This window comes from Neofelis nebulosa, chromosome 4 (genome assembly GCF_028018385.1).
Source record: "Neofelis nebulosa isolate mNeoNeb1 chromosome 4, mNeoNeb1.pri, whole genome shotgun sequence".
NCBI classification, from domain to species: domain Eukaryota; kingdom Metazoa; phylum Chordata; class Mammalia; order Carnivora; family Felidae; genus Neofelis; species Neofelis nebulosa.
In genome coordinates, this window is record NC_080785.1 from 143,871,120 (window position 1) to 143,889,989 (window position 18,870).

Here is an 18,870-nt window from a genome sequence, read left to right on the forward strand (position 1 = left end):
GGAGCCTGGAGCCTGCTTCATATTCTGTGTCTCCCTCTCTCTCTGCCCTGCCCCTGTTCACACTCACTCTCTCTCTCAAAAATAAATAAACATTAAAAAAAAAAAATCCTCATCTGGGGAAAATATGTACTGTTAATCTGAAACTTACAGACTATTAAATTCTGAACTGGTTCATGAGACTCATGATTTTGAAAACTCAGCCAGAGGGAGGCTGAAGCTAGATGCTAAAATAGAACAAAATGCAAAGAGCACCCTTCCCATCCTCCACAACTAGGCAGAGGGGCTATCATGATATTGTGTCATGTAGGTGGTAAGCAAAAAAACAGACTCTAGGGAAATGATCTTCAGAATTATAAACTCCTTTTTCAAGAGCTAAAAAAAATGTCCATATCATATTTCTTGAGAAACAACTAAAACAGGCTTAAAGGAGAACAATATGCAATAGGTCCTGGCCCTCCACAGCTGACCAATGATACCATTTGGGTGCCATTTTGTTTGTAAATATTTGCAGACAGAATGGATTAGAGACTGGTTACAAGTCAGCATGGAACTCTCTTACCTGCTCTCCAGGCTTGGGCATGTGAGGTGGGGAAGGCCCAGTCTGAGCAATTTTGGTAGAGCTTCTGGCTTACCTGGTGTATCCTCTTTACTTGACCATCTATGGACAGGTCATCCAGGGAGGACCGGGTGGTACCCTCATGTCCCGGCATGTCCACGCAGACCAAGTGCAGGTTCTTTGGAAGGAACTGAGGACACATGGGTGCAGAGAATCAGTATGTGGTGTGCAGGACATGTCTGCCCACTCTTCTAGGGAGGTTGCCCCCACTTACCAAGTGACCTGACAGCCATCCCTGAGGATGGTGGGCCTATGCCACCCAGTGTCTTACCCCAGTAACATCTGATACAAGTACTGCCAGTAACCTCATAGGGAGCAGAGGCCCCAAAAGATCAATATACAGATGGGAGGGGACTCAGGAGATGTCTGGAAAAGGGGGCAAAGGTTAAGGTAGTAAGCTGGAATTTCTTGTTTTCTTTCTTTTTAAAAATTTTTTTTAAACGTTTATTTATTTTTGAGACAGAGAGAGACAGAGCATGAATGGGGGAGGGTCAGAGAGAGAGGGAGACACAGAATCCGAAGCAGGCTCCAGGCTCTGAGCTGCCAGCACAGAGCCCGACGCGGGGCTCGAACTCACAGACCGCGAGATCATGACCTGAGCTGAAGTCAGACGCTTAACTGACTGAGCCACCCAGGCGCCCCTCTCACTGTTTCTCGATGCCAATCGGCATCTACTATCTCCTTCTCCTTTCACTCACCCCTTTCACACTTACTCAGTTATGCAGCCACTGACTTGGAACTAAAAAATAAGCCTCTGTTCTCCCAGAACACAGCCAACTGGAGCAGCCCCGGAGCCAACAAAAGCAAAGCTTTCTCTAAGAACCATGACTGTCTGATCACCCTACCTCTGGTTTCAACTTTTTTTGTTTTTTGTTTTTTGCATTAATGTCTAAATCCTGGGAGGATTATTATCCTAAAATACCTTCCATTTATATTTGTGCCACTTTGAACCAGGAAACTGAGAAACATCAGTTACCAATAAACAAATATCCGGTTACATAAAAAACATCTGAGGGGCATCTGGGTGGCTCAGTCAGTTAAGCACCTGACTCTTGATTTCAGGTCAGGTCATGATCTCACGGTTCAAGGGTTTGAGCCCCACATGGAGCTCTGCACTGACAGTGCAAAGCCTGCTTGGGATTCTCCCTCTCCCCCTCTCTCTCTACCCTTCTCTCTCTTGTGTGCTTATTCCTCATTCTCTCAAAAATAAATAAATAAATACATACATACATACATAAACTTAAAAATAAACAAACAAACATCTGAGTTGGGGCAGGAAGCGAGAGGTTCATTAAGGCATGGGGATGCCTGTCCTTCCAGTGGAATCTGGGGATGAGAACACAAGGAACTACAGGATGTGTGAGCCCTTTCCCCCTCGTGTAGATCATACTTGGAACCATTCAGGTATAGTTCTGCCTGAGGTGGGAGTCTCTCCCAGACTCCACTGCACCACCTGGTCCCTCTGACCAATAATGCAAGTTGCCACACCCAAGGAAACCAGGACAGAAGGCAAGCAATGTGGAAAACCAATCTCAGGAAGCTGCTAGATAAAGATGGTTTCTCTAAATGACTCAGGAAAATTAAAAACAAAAACAAAAACGAAAGTAGAAGGAAGGGAGGAAGGGCAAGGGAGAAAGAGAAGAACAAAAGGGAGAATGAGGGGAAGGAGGAGGAGATACTTGGAGTATAAAAGAATAAATGATTTTGAGGCACCTGGGTGGCTAAGTCGGTCAGGTATCCGACTTCGGCTCAGGTCATGATCTCGCAGTTGGTGAATTTGAGCTCCGCGCCTGGCTCTGTGCTGACAGTTCAGAGCCTGGAGCCTGCTTTGGATTTTGGGTCTCCCTCTCTCTCTGCCCCACCCCCACTTGCACTCTGTCTCTCTCTCTCTCAAAAATAAATAAACATTGAAAAAGAATAAATGATTTTGTTAACCTGATCTTGATAATCATGACAAATTCTGAGAGGAAGGTGAGTGTCAGAAACCTTAAGAAATATTCATGAGACGAAAGTATTTCCAGGGTACAGATTTTACAAATAACATTCAACTCAGTAAATTTTTTCTGAGAAAAGGATCTGAATAATACAGTTGACCCTCAAACAACACAGGTTTGAACTGTGCAGATCCGTTTATACATGGATTTCTTTCGATACAGTATAGTAAATGTATTTTCTCTTCCTTATCATTTTCTTAATAACATTTTCTTTTCTCTAGCTTACTTTATTGTAAGAATACAGTATATAATATATATAACATACAAAATATGTATTAATCAACCATTTATGTTATTGGTAAAGGCTTCTGGTCAACAGTAGGTTATTTGTAGTTAAGTTTTGGGGGAGCAAAAAAGTTATACATGAATTCTTGACTGCCTGGTAGGTGGGCTCCCTTAACCCCCATGTTGCTCAAGGGTTACCTGGATACTGAATTAGTTGTTGTTGTTGTTTTTTTTAATTTTTTTTTAAGTTTATTTATTTTTGAGACAGAGAGAGACACAGCATGAACGGGGGAGGGTCAGAGAGAGAGGGAGACACAGAATCGGAAGCAGGCTCCAGGCTCTGAGCCATCAGCCCAGAGCCCGACGTGGGGCTCGAACTCACGGACCGCGAGATCGTGACCTGAGCCGAAGTCCGACGCTCAACCGACTGAGTCATCCAGGGGCCCCCTGAATTAGTTTTAAGATGATTTGAGCCACGGTTCTGGGTTCCCTTTGCTTTCCATCATTGCTGATGACATCACATGCAAGTGGACACCCTTTTCTTTATTGAGTGACCCCCTCTTGAGAGAGAAGAATCTAGAACTGCACCTTGACCACACTGAGCCACATATCCTTATGTGCAGAGAATCCATGGAGCATGAGGATGGAAGGTTTGTGCCCCGGCCTGCCCCGGAAGGAATAACAGAACTGATAATCTTCATGGTAAACATAGCAGACCTGCATGCCCAACGTTCTCCGCCAGTACCTGGGGAGGAAACACAAAGGTGAAACAAAACCAGCAAACTCCAGAGAAGTGGTTTTGGAAGGGGCACATGCCCTCTTCCCCATATGTCCCTGGGGTCCCCCACCCTCAGGGAACACTGAGTGAAACCATTCCAGGAAGCACCTTAAATGAATATTCTTGTATCTAATTTTCTAATAACCTCTAACTAGGAGGAGAAAAAAGAGTAAGAGAGTGTTTTCTGAAGAGGCATGATATATAATAACCTCTTGTTGATATTTATATCTTTTTGGCATTTTAAATGGCGGTATGACGAAGGAGTAGGTGGTGAGATCTTTCTAGGTGTCTGATTGGCCTTTCTTTGCCTTGCTTGCTTGAGCTACAGCTGAATTCGAAGTAGCTGGTGGCAAGGTTGGGAAGAACTCCAGAAAGGTCAAGACAAAGGCAGGTTCCTCTCGTAGAGAGTTGGCTTGCAGTTCCTGGTGGGTCATACTCATGGACACCTGAAATCTAGGACGAACAGCCATGGACGTGTGGGCACAGCTGCACCATGTACAATGCAGCCATCTCTGACTGGCAGGAAATGATCAAAAGACTTGAAGGTAAAGCATATTACCACTCATCACTTGCAACTTGCTATTTGTGGAGATGAAGAATTAGACTCTCTCCTTAAGGCTACAATTGCTGGTGGTGGGGTCACATCCACAAATCTCTGATTGGGAAGAAAAGGCAACAGAATACTTGTCCAAGGATGCCTGGATTCCTTATGATCTCAGGACTAAACACTCTTGACAGCTGTCCAGCGTTGGTGAGTCCAGTGGACTCTGTCTCTGTGAAAAACACAATTCTGTTCTTTTGTAATTCTATTTGAGCAAGTAGGAAGTTTAATTAGCTTTCCAACCAACCAAATTTCTGCTTTTGAGTCTTAACCTTATTTAAGTGTTACTGTAGCTTCAGAAAAGCTATTGATTCTAAAGTATTTTGATAGAGTTGACTGGATTTTATTTCAAAAATTTTTTAATGTTTATTTTTGAGAGAGAGAGAGAGAGACAGAGCACAAGCGGAGAAGGGGCAGAGAGAGAGGGAGACACAGAATTGAAAGTAGGCTCCAGGCTCTGCGCTGTCAGCACAGAGCCCGACGCGGGGCTCAAATTCATGAACCAAGATCATGACCTGAGCCGAAGTTAGATGCTTAACTGACTGAGCCACCCAGGCATCCCTAGAGTTGACTGGATTTTAATTGTGATGTAGAAGTCATAGTAACAAACATTTTGTTTTATACAGACATTATTTCCACTCTGGTGGATAAGCTCAATAAGGGTCATATCCCTCTACCCCAAACATATATACATATACATGTATTAAAATATGTATATTTAAAAATATATATTAACATATATATTTTATATATGTAAGTTGGTTTCTTCCCCCTAGAGATTTTGAGAGTGAGAACGTGACTGTTAAGAACCATCTGCATCAGTCCTCTGGTTTTATTCCTCACAGCATATGGCAGTTGGTTGGAAGCTCAGGTTCTGTTGGTTATGTAAGACTTGGCAGTGCTGGAGTTTGGCCCGAATTTGATTTCAATATGGAATTACCATCAAACAAATGTAACTCTCTGCATGAAGAATCTCGCCGAGATGAAAGATAATTAATTCAATCAGAGATTCACTTTGTGGTATACTTTGCACCAGAGAGGTAGCCAAGTCTTGCAGAAAGCAAACAGCCTAAGCTGATCGGTGGTAACTAACCCTTGGTATAAAATAAAGGACGAAGGGGATGAGGATATACATGCATATTTACTTGCATCTACATACACAAAGCAAGAAAGCATACACAAGACACTATCAAGATGAGTATCTGGAGTGGAGGTGGGATTATAGTGAGAAGTAGGTGGAAAGAGAACAGAGCCAGGAGGGAGACTTTCATTACTTTCCTTTTTCAATGAATGCATTGCCTATTCAAAACGTTAAAAATAACATTGTCTAGCTTAAAAGCTCTTATGACAGAGCAAGCATATGTCAAAATTCTAAACCCTGGCACCATAAGATGAGTTAGTTGGTTCGTTCGTTCATTCATTCATTCATTCAATCATTCATATCCCAGCTCATTCATTTATTAATTAAGTGATCTTTTTAGAAACTTAAATATAGTGTTTTATTAGTTTCACGTGAACAATATAGTGCTTGGACAGTTTGATCCGTTACTCAATGCCTGCCATCTGTCACCACACAACACCACATAACATTATACTGCTTTTATAGTATTCTTTTTTTTTTAATTTTTTTTTTCCAACGTTTTTTATTTATTTTTGGGACAGAGAGAGACAGAGCATGAACGGGGGAGGGGCAGAGAGAGAGGGAGACACAGAATCGGAAACAGGCTCCAGGCTCCGAGCCATCAGCCCAGAGCCTGACACGGGGCTCGAACTCACGGACCGCGAGATCGTGACCTGGCTGAAGTCGGACGCTTAACCGACTGCGCCACCCAGGCGCCCCAGCTTTTATAGTATTCTTGACTATATTCCCTGTGTTGTACTTTTCATCTCTATGATATATTTATTTTGTAACCGGAATGTTGTACATCTTAATCCCCTTCACCTATTTTACCCATCCCCCCCCCCCACTTCCCCTTGGGCAGATACCAGTTTGTTTTCTGTATTTATGATTCTGTTTCTGTTTTCCATTTGTTCGTTTGTTTTGTTTTTTAGATTGCTCACATAAGTGAAATCACATGGTATTTCTCTTTCTCTGTCTGACTTACTTCACCTAGCATACTACCTTCTAGGTCCATCTATGTTGTCACAAATGGCAAAATCTCATTCTTTTTGATGGCTGAGCGATTGATACTCCGTTGCGCGCGCGTGTGCACACACACACACACACACACACACACACACACACACACATACTTCCAAGGTCCAAACCCTCATCCTGCAAGTCTCAGACTTACTAGATTACAAGAACCTCTAAAGAAAAGGACTTAAATATTTCTCTTTTTTTTATTGTGGCAAAATATACGTAACGGAAGATTCACCATTTTAACCATACAATTCAATGGCATGAAGTACATTCACAATGTTGCACATCAACCAACACCATTGTCCATTCTAGAACTTATTCATCATCCCAAATAGAAATGCTATAACCATTAAATAATTACTCCCCATTCCCCTTCTCCCCTCAGCCCCTGATAACCTCTATTCTGCTTTCTGTCTCCATGAATTTGCCTATTTTAGGTACCTCATATAAGCAGAATCATACAAAATTTGTTCTTTTGTGTCTGGCATATTTCGCTGAGCATAGTGATTTCAAGGTCCATCCATGTTATAGCATGTGTCAAAATTTCCTTCCTTTTTAAATTTTTTTTTTTTCAACATTTTTTTATTTATTTTTGGGACAGAGAGAGACAGAGCATGAACGGGGGAGGGGCAGAGAGAGAGGGAGACACAGAATCGGAAACAGGCTCCAGGCTCCGAGCCATCAGCCCAGAGCCTGACGCGGGGCTCGAACTCACGGACCGCGAGATCGTGACCTGGCTGAAGTCGGACGCTCAACCGACTGCGCCACCCAGGCGCCCCTCCTTCCTTTTTAAAACTGAGTAATGTTCTCTTTTATATAGGCACCGTATTTTGTTTATCCCTCATCTGTTGATGAATATTTGGGCAGTTTCATTTTTCGGGCTATCGTGAGTAATGCTGCTATGAATGTCAGTACACAAATATCTGTTTGAGTCCCTGCTTTCAATTCTTTGGAGTATATACCCAGAAGTAGAATTGCTGGATCATATGGTAACTCTATGTTTAACTTTTTCAGGAGCCACTAAATTTGTCACAGCAGCTGTACTATTTTACATTTGTACCAGCGATGCACAAGGATTTCTCTATATCCTCACCAACACATGTTATTTTCCGTTTATTTTTTTTCTGAAATAATAGTCACCCTGACAGGTGTGCAGTATCTCATTGTGGTTTTGATTTGCTTTTCCCAAATGACTAGGATGTTACGTATAGATTTCTTTTTATTGAGATATAATTGACATACCATTAAAGTCACCCTTTTTTTTTTTTTTTTTTTTTTTTTTCCCAACGCTTTTTATTTATCTTTGGGACAGAGAGAGACAGAGCATGAACAGGGGAGGGGCAGAGAGAGAGGGAGACACGGAATCGGAAACAGGCTCCAGGCTCTGAGCTGTCAGCACAGAGCCTGACGCGGGGCTCGAACTCACAGGCCGTGAGATCGTGACCTGGCTGAAGTCGGACGCTTAACCGACTGCGCCACCCAGGCGCCCCTAAAGTCACCCTTTTAAAAGGTACAATTGTTTTGTTTTGTTTTGTTTTTTTTAAAGCACATTCACAAAGTAGTGCAACCATCACCACTCTCTAATTCTGGAACATTTTCACCAAAAAGAAACCAGATTGAACAGTACACTTTAAAATGGGTAGAAAGATGGGGCGCCTGGGTGACTCAATTAAGTGTCCCACTTCGGTGCAGATCATTATCTCTCGGTTCATGCGTTTGAGCATGCATCGGGCCCTGTGCTGACAGCTCAGAGCCTGGAGCCTGCTTCCGATTCTGTGTCTCCCTCTCTCTCTGACCCTCCCCCACTCATGCTCTGTCTTTCTCTGTCTCAGAAATAAACATTAAAAAAATTAAAATAGGTAGAATGCTAAATTTTATGTTATGTATATTTTACGACAATTAAAAAAAGAAAGAAAGGGGCACCTCGGTGGTTCAGTCAGTTGAGCATCTGACTCTTGATTTCAGCTCAGGTCATGATCTCATGGTTCATGAGCTTGAGCCTCACGTGGGGTTCTGTGCTGATGGTGCCGAGCCTGCTTGGAATTCTCTCTCACTCTCTGCCCCTTTCCCACTCTCGCTCTCTCTCTCTCAAAATAAACTTTATAAAAAGAAAGAAAGAAAGAAAGAAAGAAAGAAAGAAAGAAAGAAAGAAAGAAAGAAAGAAAGAAAGAAAGAAAGAAAGAAAGAAAAGAAAGAAAGAAAAAGAAAGAAAAAGAAAATCCATACCAATCAACATTCACTCTCCATTGCCCTCTCCCTACAGCTCATAGCAACTACTAGCTTCCTTCTGGTCTCTTTATGTTTACTCTATGGATCTGCTTATTCTGGACATCTCATATCAATGGGGTCATTCAATCTGTGACTTTCTGTGTTTGGCTTATTTCACTTTAGCATAATGTTTTCAAGTTCTTCTGTTATAGAATGTATTCGTACTCCATTCCTTTTTAAGGCTAAATAATATCCCATCACCTGGATATGCACATTTGTTTATCCAGTCATCAGCTCATGAACATGTGAATTATTTCTACTTTTTAGCCATTAGGAATAATACCACAATGAACATTCACATACAACTTTTTCTGTGGACATATGTTTTCAGTTTTCATGGGTGTTCTCAGTTCACCAAAGAGTAGAATTGCTGGATCATATGGTAGGGTTTTTTATTATTATTTTCCATTTTTATTATTTATTTTGAAACAGAAAGAGAGAGAGAGAGCACAGGAGTAGGGGAGGGCAGAGAGAGAGGATCCTGAGCTGACAGTGTGGAGCCCGACGCAAGGCTCAAACCCGTGAACTGTGAGATCATGACCTGAGTTGAAATCAAGATTCAGACACTTAACTGACTGAGCCACCCAGGCACCCCATATGGTAGCTTTTTAAAAAAACACATTTTGAGGAACTGCCAGACTGTTTTCCGAAGTGGTTGCACAATTTTACATTCCCACCGGCAGTACCTGAGAGGTCAATTTCTCTAAATCCTTCATTGTTAATTTTTAGAGAAACTTTTAATTGAAGTATAAATCATATAGAAATGTGTACCTATTTTAAGTGTACAGCCTGATGAATATGCAGAACTGTCTCGAACTACCCAGGCGCCCCATTTGGTAGCTTAAAAAAAATGAACCCAGTATCTGCCACCCAGATTAGGATCTAGAAAATGACCAGCAAGCCAGATGCCCACCTCAGGTCTTTCCCCATCAGCACCCCCAAAGGTAACCACTACCTCACTTTATCTCTTCAGGAAAGTTTTACTATTTTAGAACTTTGTCATACAATTAAGTATTTGTCTGTATCAGATTTCTTTCACTCAGTATTGTGTTTGTATTATAGAATATAGCACTAGGTCTTTCCTTTTCATAGCTGTATAGTATTCCGCTGAATACTCTATGAATAATTTTACAGCTATGCTTTTATTTATCTGTTAAAGTATTTTTTTTAATCTTTATTTATTTTTGAGAGAGAGACAGAGAAACAGAGCATGAGTGGGGAAGGGGCAGAGAGAGAGGGAGACATGGAATCTGAAGCAGGCTCAAGGCTCTGAGCTGTTAGCACAGAGTCCGACACAGGGCTCGAACCCACAAACCATGAGATCATGACCTGAGCCGAAGTCGGACACTTAACTGACTGAGCCACCCAGGCACCCCTGTTATTATTAATTATTATTAGTACTAATGGAGACTGGTGTTTCCAATTTGGAGGTATTACAAATGAAACAGATATGGAATATTCTTTTATATGTCTTCTGATCTCTGTGTGTGTGTGTGTGTGTACATATATATATATGTACACACACACACACACACACTTCTGTTGTATGAAGTGTGAAATGTATGAAATTAGTATGAACTAATTTACACTTTCATCAACAATATGCCAGATTCTTGTTGCTTCACATCCGCACTGGGTTGAATAGTATTCCCCCCAAATTCATGTCTATCTGGAACCTATGGATATGACCTTATTTGGAAACAGGGTCTTTCCAGAAATAATCAAGTTGAGTTAAGGTCATACTGGATTAGGGTTGGGCCCAAGTCCAATGTGACTGGTGCCCTTATAAAAAGAAGGAAATTTGGACACAGAAACACACAGAGGGAAGAACACCATGTGAAATACAGAGGCAGACAGTGGAGTGACCCATCTACACATGAAGAACACATCTACAAGTTAGAGAATGCCCAGGATTTCTTACAGTCACCAGCAGCTAGGGATGAGCCACTGAACAGATTCTCCCTCAGAGCCTCCAGAAAGAACCAACGTTGCCAACACCTTGATTTAGTATTTCTAACCTCCAGAACTGTGAGAGAACAAATTCCTGTTGTTTTACATCACCCGGTTTGTGGTCATTTGTCACAGCAGCTCTGGGAAGCTAATACAACATTCTGGCCAATACTTGGAATTATAGCCAGCTTGCTTCACTTCAGCCGTCCTGGTGGCTGTGAAATGGCATCTCATTTTGGTTTTATTAAATTCCCCTTATGGCCAGTGAAGTTGAGCACCATTACATATGTTTACTGGCCATTTTAATACCCCTATTGTGAGGTTTTTCTATGTTTTCTTTTTTAAAAAATATTTATTCATTCATTTTGAGAGAGAGAGAGAGAGAGAGAGAGCACACGAGTGGGGAGGAACAGAGAAAAGGGAAGAGAGAATCCCAAACAGGTTCTGTACTGTCAGTGCAGAGCCTGACGTGGGGCTTGATACCATGAACCATGAGATCATGACCTGAGTCAAAGTCAACAGATGACCTGTAACCAACCGAGCCACCCAGGCACCCCATGGTTTTTCTATGCTTTCTTATAAAAGCTTTGTTTCATTTAGATCTATAATCCACCTGGATTTGATTTTTGTGCATGGCACAAGGTTGTAGATGAGGCCGTATTCTTTTTTATTGCTACATTACAAATTACCAAGTTGAGCAGCTTAAAAAAACTCATTTATTAGCTCACAGTTCTATGGGTCAGGAGTGAGCTTACCAGAGTTCTCTCCTGAAGGTATCACAAAGCTGAAATCAAGGCATCAGCTGGCTCTGATCTAGAAGCTCTGGGAAAGAATCAGCTTCTAAGCTTATTTAGGTTATTAGCAGAATTCAGTTCCTCGTGGTTTAGGACTGAGATCCCTGCTGCCTTGCTGGCTGCCAGCCAGGGGCTGTCTGCTCTCAGAGTCCACTGGCATTCCTTCTCATGGGGCCCTCTCCGACTTCAAACTAGCCATAGCACTGAATCTTTCTCATGCTTTGAACCCCTTCACTTTTTAATGTTTATTTTTGAGAGAGAGAGAGAGAGAGCGAGCATGAGTGGGGGAGGGGCAGAGAGAGAGGGAGACAGAATCTGAAGCAGGGTCCAGGCTCTGAATTGCTAGCACAGAGCCCAACAGAGGGCTCAAACTTGTGAAGTGCGAGATCATGACTGGAGCCAAAGTCGGATGCTCAACTGACTGAGCCACCCAGGCACCCCTGAACCCCTTCACTTTTACTTTTTTTTTCTTCAATATATGAAATTTATTGTCAAATTGGTTTCCATACAACACCCAGTGCTCATCCCAAAAGGTGCCCTCCTCAATACCCATCACCCACCCACCCCTTCACTTTTAAAGGCTGATACGATTCAATCAGGCCTCCTTGGACAATCTCCTTATCTTTAGGTCAATTGTATACAACAGAACTATGGAAATGATTTGCCATCATATTCACAGGTTCTGGGGATTAGAGAGGTAGATCTTTGTGGGGCTGTTGTAATTTTGCCTACCAAAGAGGTCAAGATTAACTTTTTTTCCGGATGGTTATCTAGTTGACACAGCCCCCTTTCCCCACTGCAAAGCAGTGCTACCGTTATCGTAATTCAAGAGACTGTATCTATGTGCATGTGTTACTGCGCTCTCCTGTCCCACTGGGTTTTTTTGTCCTTCTTCTTCCTCTTCTTCTTCTTCTTTTTTTTTTTTTAGAGAGAGACAGAGAGAGAGATCTTGGGCAGGGGAGGGGGGGCCAAGAGAGAGAGATGGTGACAATTTCAAGCAGGCTCCACACTGAGCATGGAGCCCAATGCAGGGCTCAATTCCATGACCCTGGAATCATGACCTGAGATGAAATCAAGATGCTCAACCAACTGAGCCACCCAGATGCCCCTTTCCTTCTTTATGCCCCTTTCCTTCTTTATGCCTTTTTTTTTTTTTAACATTTATTTATTTTTGAGACAGAGACAGACAGAGCATGAACGGGGGAGGGTCAGAGAGAGAGGGAGACACAGAATCGGAAGCAGGCTCCAGGCTCTGAGCTGTCAGCACAGAGCCCAATGTGGGGCTCGAACTCACGGACCGCGAGATCATGACCTGAGCTGAAGTCGGCCGCTTAACCGACTGAGCTACCCAGGTGCCCCTCATTATGCCTTCTTTACAAAGCCTGGACTTACTGTTGCTTTATAATTAGGTTTGACAGCTGGTCATGTAAATCATCTAGTATTGTTCTTCTTCAAGACTGTCTTGCTTGGGGCACCTCTAGGCTCAGGTGGTTAAGCATCTAACTCTTGGTTGTGGCTTAGGTCATGATCTCACGGTTCCTGAGATCAAGCCTGGTGTCGGACTCTGCGCTGAGAGTGCAAAGCCTGCTCGGGATTCCCTCTCTCCCTTCTCTCTCTCTCTGTCTCTCTCAAAATAAATAAATAAACTTTAAAAAATGTTTATTTATTTTTGAGAGAGGAGGGAGCAGAGAGAGGGGGGGACAGAAGATCCGAAGTGGGCTCTGTACTGACAGCAGGCAGCCCAATGCGGGGCTCAAACTCATGAACCGTGAGATCATGACCCGAACTAAAGTCGGATGCTCAACTAACTGAGCCACCCAGGCACACTGTTAAAAAAATTTTTTTAGGGGCGCCTGGGTGGCGCAGTCGGTTAAGCATCCGACTTCAGCCAGGTCACGATCTCGCGGTCCGTGAGTTCGAGCCCCGCGTCAGGCTCTGGGCTGATGGCTCGGAGCCTGGAGCCTGTTTCCGATTCTGTGTCTCCCTCTCTCTCTGCCCCTCCCCCGTTCATGCTCTGTCTCTCTCTGTCCCAAAAATAAATTAAAAATGTTGAAAAAAAAAAAAATTTTAAATAAAAAAAAAAAAAAAAAAAAAAAATTTTTAAAGAAAACAAAGACTCTTGCTCAACTGGCTCTTTACTTTTCTTTATACATTTAAGAAGCAGTTTATTAAATTACACTTAAAAAAAAAAACCCTGCTGGGATTTTAAATGGGTGTACATTGAATCTATATATCATTTCAGGGAAATCTGACATCCCTATGATAGAAAGTCTTCCAACTCACAAATACTGTCTACATCTCCATTACTTTAGGTCTTTCAGAATTTCTCTAGTACTTTGTATTTTTCTGTCCAGAGGCCTTCTACATTGTTCTTTAGATTTATTCTTAAGATAAATTCGGTATTCTATATTTGTTGATACAATGGTGATTAGTATCATTACAATTTTTTTCATTTTCTATTTTTTGTTGCTGTCATATAAGAATATAGCTGATTTTTGTTTACTTACCTTATATTTAGCAATCTTGCCAAATATTTATTAATTCCAACAACTTATCTATAGATTCTTTTGTACTTTCTGTGAACACAATCATGTCATCTGCAAACAATGTTAGTTTTATTTTTCAATTCTTGTCCGTTTTTTTCTCTTATATTTATAATTCCTTATCTTCCTTTCACAACTGAGTTTCTTTGGGAAGTAAAAATCTTTAAAGATCTCTCTCTCCTTCATCCTGTGAACAGTCTTAATATTTGGCCCGATGAAAATAAGAGCTGTCTCTGATGTCACCCACAGTGGCCCCAGCCCCTCTAATTGTGGTCCTCTGCTGACTCAAAGCAAAGCATCTGATGCCTCCTACAGGGGCGACCATGGTCCACATCACTATGTAGACAGGCTCGTCATGCTCCAGGGACACTGAGTCATAGAGAGAGCTGTTCTGAAGACCGGCCATGGTCTACGGGGGATGCCTGTTCCTGTTCCCTAAGGGGCTCAGAAGACCCCAGGGAGAAGTCCAGGAGACAGCCTGCTGTGATGGTTACACCACACCCTCATGGGCATCTGGCAGGGCAGCTTGGCGTGTTTGGGACGCCCAGCTACCTCTACTGCCTGCTGCTCCTGTTCACGTAGTGACCCTGACAATTAACCTGGCTGACCTAGCTCTGCAGAGTGAATCCATCCGTGGTCATTATGGGCACCTGAGCAACTAAAGGCATTTGGAGAAATAACTGTGGTTAAGGAACATAAGTGACTCACAGTAAAGCTGTTCATCCTATGACACCCACTGTGTAAATGTCACCTGCAATGAGGTGAGTTGAAGGAAACAGGCTGTGCATTTTGGTGGGGCGGGAAGAGCAACTCACAGGATTTCCGACAGCTCTCTGCAATGGCATCATGGGTTCTAGTACCATAATCACAACCCCCATGTTCCAACATGACCTGGCATGAACCAAAAGGTTTTCTAGGATTTTCATTCTCTCCAACCAGCTGGGTTTCTTCTTGGCCTGTGTGCCTGAGTACATAAAATAAAGGGCAGCACTGTGTTTGTCCTCTGGCTACAGCTCTAAGCTGAGTGACAGGCATGAGCAGGCTTTAAGATCACATGCCTCTGCACTGTCATTTAATAAGAGACTGAATGTTCTGCTCTGTGGGGCCTCTCAGTGCTTTACTGGTATTATTTGTTAATAAAAATGAATTATTTGCTATATGGCATTATTCGCAATAGCCAAAAAGTGGGAAATACACAAATATCCATTTAAATAGATAATATGTGTATAACCATACAATGGACAATTATCCAGACATAATAATGAATGAAGTACTGGCACATGCTACAACATGGATGAAATTTGAAAACATGCTAAGTGAAAGAAATGAGACATTAAGGGCCACAAGCTGTATGATCGCATGTATATGAAATGGCCAAAACAGGCAAATCCAAAGGGACAGAAAACAGTTACAGTTGCCAGGGAATGAAGGGACGGGGAAACTCTGAGTGACTGTGATCAGATATGGGGATTCCTTTTGGGAAGATGAAAATGCTATGCAATTATTTGGTGGTAACAGGTACACAACCCTGTGAATAGATATATATTTTTTTTAAGTTTTTATTTTTTATTTTTTTTTTTAGTAATCTCTATACCCAACGTGGGACTCAAACTCGTGACCCCAAGATCAAGCGTCGCAAGCTGTTCTGACTGAGCCATCCAGGCCCCACAATGCTGCGAATATATTAAAACTACTGAATTATGTACACTTTAAAATGGTGATTTTTATGTTATGTGAATTATAACTCAATAAAAAAGTGAATTATTTGCTATGAGGTCAAATGTCAAAATTATTCTGACTGTCTTGACCCTGAAAAGCCCTCTCCTTGAAGGAGTTTGGAGGTTGAGGGACTATGTGGCATGGAGTGGGATTTCTGCACGTGGTGGGTGGAATTAGCCTGTATATAATCACACCTCTGTATGTAGCCATATCCATGGTTACAGGCCACATCACTGAACTGCATTCTCTGCCTTAAGAAAGATGGCATTTGTGTGTGGAGGTCCATGGTGCCTCTGCAGGGCCACAAGGGGTACACAACCCTGGCCTCTCCTCGTCAGGGGCCACATGGGAGCCTTAGTCCCAAAGGAACCCTGCTGTCAATGCTGCAGGGCAATGACACTTAAGTGGCCAGAATCTCAGCTCCGTCATTGCAGAGGTACGTCCCGGGTGACCCTCTGAAAGGGTCACCACCACTGCACCCTCCTCCAAGAGGGAGACGGAGAGCACGGGATGAAAAGCTCCCTTCTGTTCAATTAGCTTCTTTTCAAGGATCAGAGCCTGGCTGGCAGGCGGAAAATTCCACATGCTAATGAAACAAAAGGGAGCCGGAAAGGAGAGCAGATAAAGGGCACAAGCTCAACCTCCCTGCATTCTTTTCTCCATGCCTGGAAGGCAATTCTAACCGCCAGGGTCCTGGTTAAATCTCCTTGTGCTTCACTTTTCCCGGCGGCACAGAGAGGAACCAGGTCTATTTCAGTACTGCCTTTGCCAGGGGACACACACCACTGGGCACGAGGGGTGATTTTATTTGGTAAATGGACCATGGCATGAAAAACCATTGAAGCACATCATGAGAAAGCAAATCTCCCTTCACTGTTAATCTTCTGATTCCATCAGTGAGGAAGGCTGTGTTCCGGCTGCCGTATCTTTCACACCTCTCTAGACTTTGTAACAAAGAGAAAGGAGTGGCCGTATTTTTGGCAGGTAGAATTAAAACACTGTTTAATGACATTGTGCTTATTTAATTTTTTAATATTAATTTACCATTTATGGCAAGTACAGCAAACAGAAATTTCTGCTTTACAGTAGCGATATTGATTTCACTCTTAAATCGATTTAAGGTAAAAAAGAGGGACTTAACTCTAAAGAAAATACAAAAGGAAAGTAGAGATGTTATACAGATAGGACAAGAATCATAAAGATGGTACAAGAATGATAAAAATTTTGGAAACTTCTTTTTCTTTCTGTCACTTTACTAATGAACATGTTTAGAACATATCTAAAACCATTCTGTTCCACCCAGGCCATCTCCTTGGCCCTGGTCTTTCTAATTCATTTTTCAGTGCACATCTCTGCACCTGTCAGGATATCACTGGGTTAGCATCCAATGGCCAAGGTGGGGCACTGGGTGGCTCAGTCAATTAAGCGCCCGACTTTGGCTCAGGTCATGATCTCGCAGCTCATGGTTTGAGCCCCTTGTCAGCTCAGAGCTGTGCTGACAGCTCAGAGCCTGGAGCCTGCTTCAGATTCTGTGTCTCCCTCTCTCTCTGCCCCTCCCCCATCACACTCTGTGTCTCTTTCTCTCAAAAATAAATAAACAAAAAAAATTTAAGAATCCAATGACCAAGAAAATATCAAAGGAGCTCCCATAAACATGCACAATTCTTGCCTGCAGACAGAATCAGTGACTTTGGGAGTGAGGGCAGCCTCCCAGGCAAAGATACTATCAGAAACCAGAAAGAATTTACCTGGTGAGGAGTTACCACCAATTCTTCAAGAATACTCCCCAAACTCAAAACAGGACATCTTTGAACTTTTCTGTGTGTTTGAAATAGTTCATGGTAAAATGTTGAAACCACCACCACCAAAAGGGCAAAAGTCACCACCAGAGAAGATGACACTATTATTATGATACTCTGGAATACTTCAACTATAAAATTAACTTACCAGTAATAGATCTTTATCAGCGCTGACGGCCAAAGGAGAAATGAGGCTACAAATGCCAGGATGGGGAGGGCCAGCGTCCCACCTGCGATCACAAACATGTTGACCACATCAAGATCCATCCTGCTCTTTAAGGCTGGCAGACACCTGCAGGGCTAAAGAGAGTGACAGCATTGAAACTCTGTCTCAAGAGAAAAGGAGAAAAGGCAAAGTGGAGGAGAGAAGGACCCAGAATGAGGGTTAAGGTCAGGAGGAAACAAAAGCTGACCAAGTGCTTAAAAAATCTAAATAGGCATAACAACTAAATATAATAAAGAATCCTTGAGAGGATCCTGAATTTTTTTTTTTAAGCTATAAAGGATGTTGTTAAAACAAATGGGGGAAATCTGAGTAAGGAACAGATATGAGATAGCATTACTGAATCAGTGACACAATTCTTGAGTGTGACGATGAAATTGTGGTTACGTTTATACGTAGAAAATCTTTGCTCTTAGGGGCGCCTGGGTGGCTCAGTCCGTAAGCGTCCGACTTCGGCTCAGGTCACGATCTCACGGTCCGTGAGTTCGAGCCCCGAGTCAGGCTCTGGGCTGATGGCTCGGAGCCTGGAGCTTGCTTCCGATTCTGTGTCTCCCCCTCTCTCTGCCCCTCCCCCGTTCATGCTCTGTCTCTCTCTGTCTCAAAAATAAATAAATGTTAAAAAAAAAAATTAAAAAAAAAAAAAGAAAATCTTTGCTCTTAGGAGACGTCTGCTGAAGTATTAAGGGGTGAAGAATAGTGATATCTGCTACTCAGTGTTCATTTCTGCTACTCACTTTTAAAAATTGAGAAGAAAAAAGTCACTGGGGAAGGGGAAAAGAGAGAACATTAAAGCAAATGTGGCAAATGTTAACCTCTGGTGAATCCAGGTGAAGGTTACATGGTAATATTCTTTCAGCTTTTCTATAAGTTTGCAATTTTTAAAAATTAAAAGTTAAGAGATGCCTGGGTGGCTTAGTCAACTAAGCCCTGCATCGGGCTCTGCGCATCGGGCAGTGCACAGCCTGCTTGGGATTTTCTCTCTCCCTCTCTCTACCCCTCCCCCCGCAATAAATAAACAAGCTTTAAAAATAAATAAATAAAAATTAAAACTTAGGACCGAGAACCCAAAAGACAGAAATGGAAACGATCTATGTGTGCGCGTGAATGCTACTATCACGGAAAGGATGTGTTAACAAATCAGTAACAGTTCATCTAAGGTGGGGAACTAGTAGCTGGGGTTGTAATGCCCGAGGTCTCGAAACCCCCCACAAGAGACC

The 18,870-nt window shown here is 42.5% G+C and overlaps 1 protein-coding gene across 3 annotated transcripts in view; it reads right to left on the bottom strand.

Moving 5' to 3' along the window:
- Positions 1 to 18,870, bottom strand: part of ABHD6 (abhydrolase domain containing 6, acylglycerol lipase) — a 56,160-nt gene that overhangs the window by 17,408 nt on the left and 19,882 nt on the right. For all 3 annotated transcript variants that reach the window (XM_058726405.1, XM_058726404.1, XM_058726403.1), the window contains 3 exons: positions 17,579 to 17,730; positions 3,424 to 3,580; positions 633 to 746 (listed from right to left, as the gene is read on the bottom strand). In XM_058726405.1, the coding sequence (XP_058582388.1) occupies positions 633 to 746; positions 3,424 to 3,580; positions 17,579 to 17,697 (390 nt within the window). In that variant the 5' untranslated portion in view covers positions 17,698 to 17,730. The remainder of the gene's footprint in view (positions 1 to 632; positions 747 to 3,423; positions 3,581 to 17,578; positions 17,731 to 18,870) is intronic.